The sequence below is a fragment of the Bos mutus genome, chromosome 19, assembly GCF_027580195.1.
Source record: "Bos mutus isolate GX-2022 chromosome 19, NWIPB_WYAK_1.1, whole genome shotgun sequence".
Classification (NCBI taxonomy): Eukaryota; Metazoa; Chordata; class Mammalia; order Artiodactyla; family Bovidae; genus Bos; species Bos mutus.
Genome location: NC_091635.1, coordinates 40,994,719 through 41,007,867, shown reverse-complemented (window position 1 = coordinate 41,007,867; position 13,149 = coordinate 40,994,719). Strand labels below are relative to the sequence as shown.

The window sequence follows — 13,149 nt, the reverse complement described above, 5'->3', positions numbered from 1 at the left end:
TGTGAGCCACAAATAGAATACAAAATTCAAAAGTACAAAATCAAAGAGGGGATTTCAGTGTATCAGCAGAAAGAAGAAAAAGTAAAACAAAGAACCTCAATCATCCAATTTTCTAGATCGCATGGTTCAAGACAAGGTAACTTGTTTTTAAAAATAATACGTTGTACTAGAAGCTTAAATGTGCACCTTGCTGCTGCTGCTAAGTGGCTTCAGTCATGTCTGACTCTGTGCGACCCCACAGACGGCAGCCCACCAGGCTCCCCTGTCCCTGGGATTCTCCAGGCAAGAACACTGGAGTGGGTTGCCATTTCCTTCTCCAATGCATGAAAGTGAAAAGTGAAAGTGAAGTCGCTCAGTCGTGTTCGACTCTTAGCGACCCCATGGACTGCAGCCCACCAGGGTCCTCCGTCCATGGGATTTTCCAGGCAAGAGTACTGGAGTGGGGTGCTGTTGCCTTCTCCAAAACGTGCACCTTAGGGACTTAATAAATGTCTGCAAAGGAATGCCATTCAATAAAGAGAAAAAAACATTTATGGGGAAAAAAAAAAATGTAAGCCTGGGACCTGTTAAAACACTGTTTTCCTCTAAGCACCATGAATCACCTGAAAAGACAACTGGAAACAAACCAAAGACTAATTTTGTGAGCAACTGTTCTAACTGCCATATACTGGTATTCTAAACAAGCTCATGAAACATTGAGGTTCACATCATCCTTGGGGCCTTCCCTGGTGGTCCAGTAACAAAGAATCCACCTGCCAAAGCAGGGGACACGGGTTGGATACTTGGTCCAGGAAGATCCCATGGGACAGTTAAGTTTGTGTGCCACAGCTACTGAGCCCATGTTATAGAGCCCGAGAGCCCCAACTCCTGAAGCCTATGCACTCTAGAGTCCACGCTCCATAGCAAGAGAAGCCACCACAGTGAGAAGCCTGTGTATGGCAACTAAAGGGCAGCTACCACTTGCCGCAACTAGAGACAAGCCCATGCAGCAAGGAAGACCCAGCACAGCCAAAATAAATAATAAAACTCTTTTTCAAGTTTAAAAAAATCATCCTTGGACCTTTAAACTTCATTTTGTGCCACAATTATATTCTTCGGTAAGACAATTTTAAGAACACAGTAAGATTTTACTCAGTTTTGTTCAGTGAAATTTTCTCATTTTTTTAAGAATAAGAAATTATTATAGATTAAAATCTCACAAAAATGGTGCTTAAATGGAAATCTCCTAAGAATACTTTCTTTCTCCTAAGAGCCTTATATTTCATCTTTTAAGATTCTGTATCCTGCAAGAATGTTTTGTAGGCAAGTGAAGGAGTTCCTGGGTTTTTCAGCCACACCTTGCCTAACTAAACTTCCTTTACAGCCTGTACAGTTTCCTTTGAAGTTTAATTGGAAACCACAGAATCAGCATAAAAGTGCTCCGAGTTGAGAAAGTTACAGCTTGTAGAAGACAAATCAAAAAGACAAATCAAAATATTGTGCTCATAGAAATCTTAAGGCAATCCTTTTCATCATTCTCTCAAGGAAGAAATAGGTTATCTCTATTTTCTGACAAGGTTCAATAATAAAAACTGTAATCTAAATGCAACCAAAGTCTAAACCAAAGCTCTCTTGTTAAATGTGAGTTTATCCAGTTGCTTTGGAAGTACATCTTCAAAAAGCTGCATTCAATTTCTACTGCCAACTCCTTGTATAGCTGGATTAGACAGATCATTCTTCTCAACTATTATTTCCTTGTTGTTGTGTTGTTCAGTTGCTAAGTCATGACCGACTCTTTGTAACCCCATGCACTGTAGCATGCCAGGCTTCCCTGTTGTCTACCATCTCCCAGAGTTTGCTCAAACTCACGTCCATTGTAGTCAGTGATGCTATCCAACCATCTCATCCTCTGTTGCCCGCTTCTCATCCTGTCCTCAATTCCTCCCAGCATCAGGGTCTTTTCCAATGAGTCAGCTCTTTGCATCAGGTGGCCAAAGTACTGGAGCTTCAGCTTCAGCATCAGTCTGTCCAGTGAATATTCAGGGCTGATTTTCTTTAGGATTGACTGGTTTGATCTCCTTGCAGTCCAAGGGACTCTCAAGAGTCTTCTCCAGTACCACAATTCGAAACCATCAATTCCTTGGAAAGCATTATTTCCACGTACAAAGATATATTTAAATCCATAAACACCTTGAAACACACTCAGTGTCCTCAGATTCTCCACATTTTTTAAAAAAATCCATCAATTTCTGTTCTGTTTTGCCACACGACTCATAACCTCAATCATTAAAAGCACGAACACATATAGCCTATGATACAAACTAAGGTGACCACTTAAGAAGATCTGTGCTACCATAGAGCAAAACATCCAACAGATTAATATGCTGTTAAGCAATGGCACCCCACTCCAGTACTCTTGCCTGGAAAATCCCATGGACAGAGGACCCTGGTGGGCTGCCATCTATGGGGTCACACAGAGTCGGACACGACTGAAGAGACTTAGCAGCAGCAGCAAGCATGGCCTAGAAAAATTGATAACTTCCCAAAGGGAAAAGATCTTTAAAGATTGTAGTTGCATTAATCATTCTTTATGGCGCTCCAGGGTCATTACAAAATCATACACAACTACTCTGTCACAGAGATTGGCAACTAGAGCTAAGATGCCCCAATGTTTAAAATGTAGCTATTATTGAATAAAAAATATACAAAAGAGAGAAAAAAGAGAAACTAATCCTTGAAATAGACTGTTCATGTGAATTATACTGTCATAAAAAAAATATCCTACCCACCAAACTTGTGTTATAATGAAAAACTGCTTAACAACCAAATAGCAACTCTAAATTATCATCATTATAAAACTGACTAATACTTCATGAGTGCATGCGTATTTGGTGCCAGGCATGATGCTAATGCACTCTAATTTTTATTTCTGTGCAAGAAGTACTATATTATACCTTCACAGATGGGCAAACTGAAGCACAGAACTGTTAAGGGACTTGTCTAAGTCTAGAAAGTTCTAAAGGTGAGGTTCAGATTCAGGCAGGCTCTTTCCAGACCTTACACTCTTAACCACTGTGCTAAATTGCTTCATGTTGCTACAGGCATTTCTGAAGGCCTAAGAAGGGAGAAATGAAAATATTTTCAGGGATTCTCCACTCCCATGTGATTTATATTATAATCATTGGCAGATACCATTTTTATTCTAAACCACAATCACTTTCTTAAACCTCAAAGAATCAGTGAGCTTCCCTAATAGATTAAGATAATGTGTTATGAGTTGCTAACCTGTGGTTTATTTTAATTCTTGCCTGAGACGTGCTACATATCATAATTGTGGAAAAAAGGGGCTCTTCCAAATTGTTGCTCTTTCTATAAAAGTGTCTGAAGCAACAATTGGAGAATCATTGCTCTAATGATTAACTTGCACAGAATGTCTACCCTTAAAGTTCAATGAATATAATTTCATACATTCACATGCATGAAGCATTAAAAAAAGAGGTTGCTGTTGTTTTTAAGTGGGGGAAGGTGCAGAGCAGGGAGAGGGACAAGGTAGTACCTACAAACACACACTCTGCAAAGACAGAAGCGTCCGTGTCTGGCTACCATGCCTTAGACAACAAACTATACAATAATCACCTTGTGGAGAAACTGACTTCTAATTGTGAATAGAACTGAAAAAGATTAATACTTAATATTTGGAAGTAATAAACATACCTTTCATTTTCTTAGCTCCAAAAATCTTTTGCTCCTCCAACTTTTCCAATTAATCCATTAAACATTCTCTGTCCAGTATCTCGTAGAAAACTGACATCTCCTTCCCATCCATGCTCACACTTGGTTTGCAATTCTCCTATTCCACTCACCATCCTAGGTCGTTGTTTTGTTTTAATTCATGCTTAGCTTATAGCTGCCTTCCCCTACTAGACCTATAAATTCTAAGGCAAGGACTCAGAAGTCCTTGCTGGTCTTCTTTGTCTTCCTCAAGGCTTACACATCAATTATGACTACTACACTGTAATATAATTACTTTTTTAATATACTCTAAGCTTCCTGAGGCCAGGGACTAACTGGCTGCTGAAGCCCCAATCCTGGCATGAATGAGTAGATAAATAGATACCTTCAGAATCAAGGATAGCACAGGATACAAAAAGATACTAAATTATCTTAAAAAAAAAAAAACAACAAGCAGCTTCAAGAAAAAAATCAAGGCTGTAACATAGTAGATTACTTCTGCCCATTTCTTTCTAAGCATAGCCTCTCCCACTAAGTGAAATTATTTCGCTTTCAGGAAATCTAGGGAATCATGGGAGCTTTCACTACATTTTGGAGCCAAGATCACCTCACCTGACTTTCTCCTGACAAACAGGAAAATGAGGGGCCCTGTGAACAGCAGCTGTGCTGCTCAGCTACACAGGAAAATGCAGGGCAGTTTGTAAGTGTATCTGAAAAGGATTCAGTGCTGAAAACCAGAGGAAGAGAATGGATGGCATTACCTGCACAAAACAGCACTCATTACCTACTTGCTGATTAACAAGACTCCTTAAGGTCTCTCCTCTCAGGTACACAGGACCTCTGGCATATTTCAAATTGAGTAGTCTTGTCAATAGACATAGAGGTTGTTTGTGTTTTTTAAAAGTAGTTTCCCTCCTACTGCTAGGTTTCTTGAATGAGTGAACAAGTAAATGAAAAGTATGAACATGGAAATACTTACTATGGGCTAGGCGCTGTGTAGCCAACATGACAGCAGGCATTTAATGGAAAAACTGCAAAGTGCTAAGCCGCTGGAACCAGGAACATATCATGCAATGGTGCTACATGGGATGGCAGTGTGGGCTCTGCACGGTGCCTTTTTCAGAATGGGCATAATCTAGAATCTGCTCCCTCTCACTTAAAGCCACAGAGAAAGGATGAGAGACCTGAAGACACCTTTTGAGTACCAAAGGCCTGCTCTTCCTTCAAACCAGTCACATTTTAAAATCTTAGCTAGTTTGTTTATTTTCTGTCCATGCAATTTAATGAATACTAAATAATAAGAAAGCTCCTGTGGGAAGAGCAATGGAACTTCACTGGAACACACTCTAGCTTGTACTCGTAACGCAGTGTTTCTCAGAGGTGGAATTAGGAAAAAGGAGTGGTTGTTACATAAAATGAACTGGGACAAGTTAACTATTTGGAACAAAATTAATTTAGTATTCACATTATGCAGTAAAACTGAGTATAAATGTAATCTACAAAACAACTTAAGAAAATACTAGTGACTATTTCTCTGTTCTATTGATGGAAAATTGAACAAAGTAGAAAAACAATGGAAACACACAAAGACTTTGAAATGACAGTATTAAGATGTTTTAATGTCTGTACATCAAAATGAATAAAAAACAAAATGCAAATGAAAACTAAGGCAAAACATGCAACATAACAAAAAAGATTGTTATAAGTATATGAAAAATATTTACAAATCAATATGGCAAAAATAATTATCCACAAAGAAAGCTTGGCTAAACACATGACTGACTGAAACAGAGACTATAAAACAAATAACAGTAAGTTATTTGAAAAATGTTTAACTTCTGATTTTTTTTTTTGAAAGCTAACTTAAAACAACAAAATACTAGTGGTGAAGAGAGTCCTGGGTTCAGACACCAGAACTATAACCGTTGGCAAAGTTTTACCTTACTCATTTTACTTCCTTGAGATTCAATTTTCTTTGTAAATTAGAGATAATAATAATACCTACACCACAGGAGTGATGTAAAAATTAAACAACTGGGGACTTCCTCAGTGGCCCAATGGTTTAGACTCCACCTTCCAATGCAGACGGTATAGGTTTGATCCCTGGTTGGGGAATTAAGATCCCACACGTTGCACGGTACAGTCAGAAAAAATTAAACAATATAAAACAATATAATGTATATAAGGTATTTAGCACAGTGTTTGGTACACAGTAAATGTTCAATATACAAGAGCTATTATGATTAAAAAAAGAATGATGACAACATTCAGGATTGATAAGGGTACAATGAAGCAGACATTTTTATACACAGCTTGTCAACAAAGCTTGATTCAACCTAAAACAGCAATATGTATCCAAAATCTTAAGGGTAGTCATATTTTGGGGGCTTCTGGAAACAAAATAATGCTTAAAAACAATGGAAAAAATTGCTAACTATGACTATATCCATCAATCCATCCATTGATCCATAGTCCAATATTTTTGACCCTGGTGATACAAAAATATATCAATAAACCAAGTTCCTGGCTGAAAGGTTAGTTAGGGAGGTAAGCAATCAAATGGTCAAATACAATAAAGAGATAAGAGCCATGATGGGTAAGTATAGGGTGCTATGGTGCACGTAGAAGGAGCACCTACCATAGTCTGGGAGTGGAGTCAGGGAAGCTTCCCAGAAGAAGTGACATTTAAGCTGAGACCTGAAGGATGAGTAGGAATTAGTCAGGTAAACAGATGAAGGGAAGGTGTTCCAGGTAAAGGGAACAGCATGTGCAAAAGCCTAGAGATCCAAGGGAGCATGGCAGGTCAGCTTGACTGAGCAGTGTGCAAGGCAGGGACTTGGGAAGAGACAAGGCTGAAGAGGTAAGCAAGGTTGTCTTATTAAAAGTCTTGCGAGCAAAACTCTGGAGTGTAGACTTTATTCTAAGGGCAATACAAACACCTAAAAATCAAACAGTTTTAATAAATAAAGGGTTAATATTCATAATGTACCAGAAGCATACATAGGTTGAAAAGGATGCACAGTTCATAAAATGGAAATACAGGACTGTAGTTGAATAACTCTGGAAGTTTACTAAAAATCACTGAATTGTACACTTATTAAAACAGGTTTATTTTAGGGCTTGTAGACTATACTTCAATAAAGCTATCTTTCTAAAGAAAGTTAACAAAAATGCCTAATAAACATCTCAAAAATATTCAACTTGTCTAATAATAAAATATATATCAAGCCAACTAGGTACTACTGTTTATCCTCAAAAATTATTAATGATTAACAATAAAATGAGAATATGCAGTGTTAATAAAGCTAGGAGAAATGAGCATTCTTACACTATGCTGGTTGGAGTAAATGTTAATTGGAAACAATTTTCCTAGAAAGTATAAACATGCAACAGGAATCATAAAATTGTTTATACTCTGAGATCCTGTAACTGTATTTCTTGAAATCTTAATAAATGTTCCAAAACACTGTCAAATATTTATGCACAATGATGGTCACTGCAATGTAATTTACAAGTTGGAAAAAACCTAAATATTCACCAATAATGGAAAGGTTAGAATGAGTTATAACTACTCAATGCAGCCATTTAAGTGATTTCGCATACACCTATGAAATGGCAACCCACTCCAGTATTCTTGCCTGGAGAATCCCATGGACGGAGGAACCTGGTGGGCTACAGTCCACGGGGTCGCAAAGAGTCAGAGATGACTGAGCGACTTCACTTTCACTTATGATATATATAAAACTTTTTAAAAAAGCATACAGAATTATACATACAGCAACACTTCAGTTATATAAAAATAAACGCTCAGCTGTACGGCACATATCTTTCATTCTCTTTTCTGTGCTTTTCCATATTTTCCAGATTTCCTACAATTGGCCTGTATTATTTCTATAGGTTACAAAAATTTCTAAAGCATCACTTTTATTTTATATAAGTCAATTTCATATTTTATGACTTTATTTTCTCTGCCTAGGGAGAGAGGTGTGGTCATATTTGAATATATATCATTTAATAATATCTACTTATCCCACATACCCATTTGTGTATATATAGATAAATGAATTTCCCAATTAAAGTGTGCATCTTAAACATTAAGACTTTGGTGAAACTTGGATGGGTCTTTATCTATAAACACACTTTACTCAATCCTGACTGCTTAAACCAAGACAAAACAAAATTAAGCTTTCTTATAAAGATTTGGAATCATCATTAGAACTATATAAAAGCTGCTCTAAAGGAGTACTGGGTCTTAGAAGAATATACTTGTCCTTACATTAAGTAGTCCCTAACTGCTAAATTTTTTCCTTGGGTCAGCTATTTATAGGTTTTCTTCCTCTGCCCTTGCTGTAAAAACATCAACTATCATTTCCCAGAACTATAAGGAGCCTGCCTTTAGCAGCACCTGACCTTTTCCATTCATATTTTGCTGCTGGTAATCTTCTAGGAGTATGGAAACTAAATATTCAAGTTTATAAGATTTTCTGTGTAAACTAAGAGATAATAGGCTTCAAATAAGGGTATCACCAAAAAATGATTTGTACAAACTTAGATGATTCTGTTCCAGACAGTCAAAATAGACAATATATAGATGAACTCAAAAGACAGTGTAAGTTCTTAATTGCACCTCAAGTCTTGATTCCTTTACTGGCAGTCAAGTTCTCAGGACCAGAAACCAATATGCTGTTTGTCTTACCACACCATGGAAAGAGATATGAACCAGGAGCCATGGAACTTGGTTCTAGAGCTAGATCTTATCCCAACCAGTCTTGTCATCTTCAGTAAGCCTTTTAACATTGATATCTGTCCTGTGTAACTTCTGAGGCTATTCTATAATTAAATCAGACCATGAACACAAAACACTCTGAAAAGTATAGAGCACTATACAAAAGCAAAAGATTTTTATGGTATTTCACTGTATTTATATAACCCTGGGTCAATATAGATATCTGTTCAGAAAATTCATACCAGAAAGAAGGTAAGAGGGCATTCTTAAATTGCTTCAATTAATTAAAAACATCTATTATCTGGGAAGAACAATATATTCCAAGAGTTGACATCTCTGATCCCTTCTCCCCTATATCCAATAAGCCCAGGCTCCGTGTGTCTTTTCTACAGTCCCTTGCCTTTGTCCTTCTCTTTCCCACTCCCAGTTCAAGCCTTTACTATTCACACCTAGGCCACCGTAACAGCCTCTAACAGGCTCTACCTTTGCCTTTTCTCCCTCTCTCAACTCCCCTGGCCCATAGCTGGTGGATCAGTTTTCTTAAAACACTACTGTGATCATATTTGCTCAAAACCTAGGATTTGTTCAAATTCCTAAGCTCAGCAGTCCCTTTGCAGCCCTAGCTGCCTCCTCAGCTTTATCTATTACCACTCTTCCAAACAAATCCTTCCTCAAACTGGTCTATTTAAATCTCCTCAGATATGCCTTGTATGTTTCTGTCTCTGAGTCTTGGTGTATACAGCTTCTCTCCACCTGGAACACTTTCTACTCCCCAGCTTCTATCTCAGTCTCTAAACATTCAACCTCCCCTTCAAGGCCTAGTTCAAGAGTCACCTAACTATGTTATACTTCTCTTTGATTCTCAAGAAGGGAAAAGATGGAAGATTCTAGACACATTTGGGTTTGAATTACATCTTCAACAGCTGAGTGTCACTGGGTACGTTCCTTAATAGCTCTTTGCCTCAGTTTCATCAGTAAGATGGAGATAAAAGAAATTGCATGCTGTGAAGAGTAAATAATCCATGTAAGGTAGTTACATGTTAGATATTGGTTTCACTACTATTGCCACTAGTGAATTTATCTTAATTTGAATTCATATAATACTTATGGCCATTTACAAACTGGCTGTTGATATACATTCAGTATCATTGCCCTCACACTCCTTTTCTACTCTCTCATCTCATTCTTGCCCCTCCTCTAGTCTCTATGCCTTCCCTCTCCCCCTCCCTCCCAAGATTACATGACCCTGAAGGACAGGGTCAATATCTTACACATCTTACTACTATAATAGTCATTCACACCCAGTAGATGATCAACAGGTTTATTTAATCCCTAAAGAAAAAACACTGAAGAGCTGACAGTATTAAAATGTCTTACCTCCTATAGTGAAACACGGTAACAGAATGCTTAAAATGATAACAACATCTAAATCTCCAGCCTCACAAAATTAAATCTCTCCTTTCATGGTTCTGTAGATTGTTTCTGCCCTCTCTTAAAACAAAAAACTCAACTTTTTCATGCAGCAAGAGACACAACAGCAAATATATCCAAGTCAGACAGCAGTCGAATACTGGAACACAAGGACCATGACAAAACTCAGCTGAAAAAGTTCTGGGTTAAGTGGAATAGGAAGACAACTTAAAGGGAAAGGTAACTGCTCATAGTTATGCTGACAACACTGACTGTTTCACACACACACACACACACACACACACACACACACACACACATACCACACCCCCTCCCCACTGACTGTTTCACACACACACCCCAGTACCAGGGTTCCTTTTCTCCCAGGGTCACATATAAAATGAAATAATCAGGCTACTATAGCAAGTAGATGTATCAGTCATTTAGCTCAATAACTGAGCTTACCCATGATCAATTTAATTACCTATATCAAAGTGCCTATTAACATACCTCAGGATTCTAAAATAAGCAAGTGTTGGCTAACGAAGTTATATCAAATAGATATGGTATTACTGTATACTAATCATTCACCTCAAGAAAATAAGTATAATAACGTGATATACATATATTATTATTACATCATCAATTGCTTTCAACAATGCCCAAGGAAAACCATGTCAATATAATTCTGGTTTCTGGTTTACTTGCTCAACTAAACTAACCTTCAGTTGCTCTCTCAGCCAAAATCAGGCCTGATAACCACTATCCTCAAAAGGTTTACAAGGAGAGTGAATTAAAACGGTCTGATGGTATGTTAATGACTTTCCAAAAACTAGCATCAAGTACCACATCCAACCTTATGATACTTGTCTTCAGAAGACCCTTAAATATTTTACAAGCTTTCAAGTGCAGTTATTCTAAAATCATATGATCTTAAGAGTTAGAAAGAGCCCTTACACCATCTCCTACGCCAAAGGACCTCCAGACTTTTGTTTGAACTTTTCTATAATGAGCGCTCACTATTTTGCAAGGCAGTCCACCCCACTGTTACAAAGTTCTTCCTTAGCATGAAAATCTGCCTCCCTGAACTTCTATCCAAGAATCCCAGCTAGTTCTTCTGGAAACAACACAAGGTAAGGTAACCTCTGAAGTATAATTGCTTCTAGAATTAGGATATAGCTGCCAATTTAGTCACACAAAGTGCAAAAGCTGGCTCAGGGGGAAAAAAAGGAAACCACCACACACTACACAACAAAATTTTGAAATTCAGGAAACTATGCTGAAATCACAAACCAGCATGTTTTCAAGATGTCAAAGCACACACCTCAGTTAATATATAAATTAAGAGTATTTTTACAGTGGAAGGTGTTTCAGTGTATATTGACTACGTGTTTGCAAGTTTAAACTACTAAACCCACCAACCTAGTTTTTAAAATTACAGTTCTATAGGAAGTTCCAAATGGTTTTTCCAATTTCTCATATATTCATTCCATCTATTTCCCTCTAAAACATCTGGATTTTTTTTAAAGATCCCATTTCGCCCCACTGGTGCAATAGTTCATTTTAAAAAATAAATATTTCCAGAAAAAAAAAAAAAAAAAAGCCTAAAAGAATGGAACGTAAAAAAGTGGGGGTGGGGCGAAGGCAAAGAAGGGCCCAGCAGGAAAAGGCTGGTTACTGGGTATTTTCCTTCTGGAAGCACGCTTCACTGGCACTGGCATCTGAAGTAACGAGCCATACAAACACGACTCGAGAACAAGAACGATCATGAGCAATGAGTGTGATGCATAAATGTCTGTGAGATGTAAATGAATTGGCACGGGTCATCAAGCAGCGCCAGATGCTTCAGGACCTCGTCGAGGAAAGGTGAGAGGTCCAAGAAGCAAAGACCCCCGCCACCCTCTGGGGGAGGGGAGATGGCGAGAAACCTAGGAGTAACTACCGTTCAGCCGTCCAATGAAGCCCAACGGACAGGACACAAGAAAGACAGCAAGTGACCAGGGAGAAGGCAGACGCCCGGAGAGCCCGAAGAAGGGCGGGCGGTGGGCGAAGACGGAACGGGTCCCTGAAATGGGTGTGGGTAGGGGGATGTGGGTGTGGGTAAGGGGCATGGCAGGAGTCCCGGGGTCCTCTCCCTGCAGCAGAGCAACAGAGGGTAAAAGGAAGGGGGAGGGTGAAAAGCAAGAATGACTCATTCCCGAAAGGAAGTGCTCAAGCCAGAGGAAAGCATGCCACAGGGGGCTTCGGGGCAAGGATGGTGAGGCGCTAGATGCTCAGAGTGACGGAGGCACAAATCAACGTCCTGTAGTTCCTGCGGCTCGTCTTTAAGATGGGGGGGGGGGTGTGGGGGGTTCGCGGCAGCCGGGTGCCAAGGCCTGGGAAGCGGCGCGGCGCGTGCGCAGTGGCGCTCGGCGGGACCCGCTGAGGCAAAGCGGAGCCGCAGTGACAGAAGCGAGCGGAGCGGCTGCCGGGAGGGGACTCACCGAGGCGCAGGGGCTGGAGGTAGTGCTGGGGGTAGGCGACCGCTGGACCGTGACCAAAGCCATCTAGGCGCTGCTGGGCTGTTCCGGGCAGGGCATTCTTGTCCCGAGTGTGGGGGGGCGGGAGGGTGACGGAGCCGGGATGGGGCAAAGGGGTGTGGGGTGGGGGCGAAGGGAACAGGGAGGAAGAGGAGGCCGCGCGAACGGCCGCAGACTCCGCACCCACCACCGGACTCTCGCAGACTGACGCGCCGAGCGGGCGGCTGGCTGGCTGGCGGGCGGGCGGTTCGGCAGCTGCGGGGCACAATGAGCGCTCCCAGTGCGCAGGCGCCACCTGTCAGCAACCGCCTCTCCCCTCCTCGCGCGCCGCCGCCTGGCCGTAACCCTTGAGTTGCCGGAAGCCGGCCGGGTGCGTGCGCCTCGGGCCGCCGCCCCCTCTCGGGGTTTCCCCCTGGGCTCTGGGTTAGGCCGCGCTGGGGGTTTGAGGGGGTGGGTTAGGGAGAGGGTTCTGCGGCTGGGGAGGGGGTGTCGCTGGAGTCCCCACTCGAAGGACAGCCTTTTCTTATTCCCGAGGTTGGGCGCACAGCTTAACCCACCTTAGTGAGAAGAAACGGAGGTGAAAATCCTGAGGCGAACGAGTTTCCGGGTGGGAAAGGGCGCCGCGAGGTTTCAAACGCTTCCTCTGAGCGCGGATGGGACTTTCTGGGCTAGAAACCTTACCGTTGACCCGGCTCTCGAGGGCTTTTTTCTGAGCTTTCCCACCCTTCCGCTCTGAGTTCATGTTTTATGATGAGACTTTTTGAAAGAAAGAAGGATTTGTAA

General features: G+C 40.6%; 1 protein-coding gene across 3 annotated transcripts in view; it reads right to left on the bottom strand.

Annotated features, from left to right (window-relative positions):
* SSH2 (slingshot protein phosphatase 2) overlaps positions 1-12,533 on the bottom strand; it is a 246,358-nt gene extending 233,825 nt beyond the window's left edge. The window contains exon 1 of one of the 3 annotated variants that reach the window (XM_070390313.1): positions 12,331-12,533. In XM_070390313.1, coding sequence (XP_070246414.1) covers positions 12,331-12,393 — 63 coding nt within the window. In that variant the 5' untranslated portion in view covers positions 12,394-12,533. The remainder of the gene's footprint in view (positions 1-12,330) is intronic. The other 2 variants (XM_070390312.1, XM_070390315.1) reach the window with 2 other exon arrangements.
* Between the last annotated feature and the right edge of the window lie 616 nt (positions 12,534-13,149).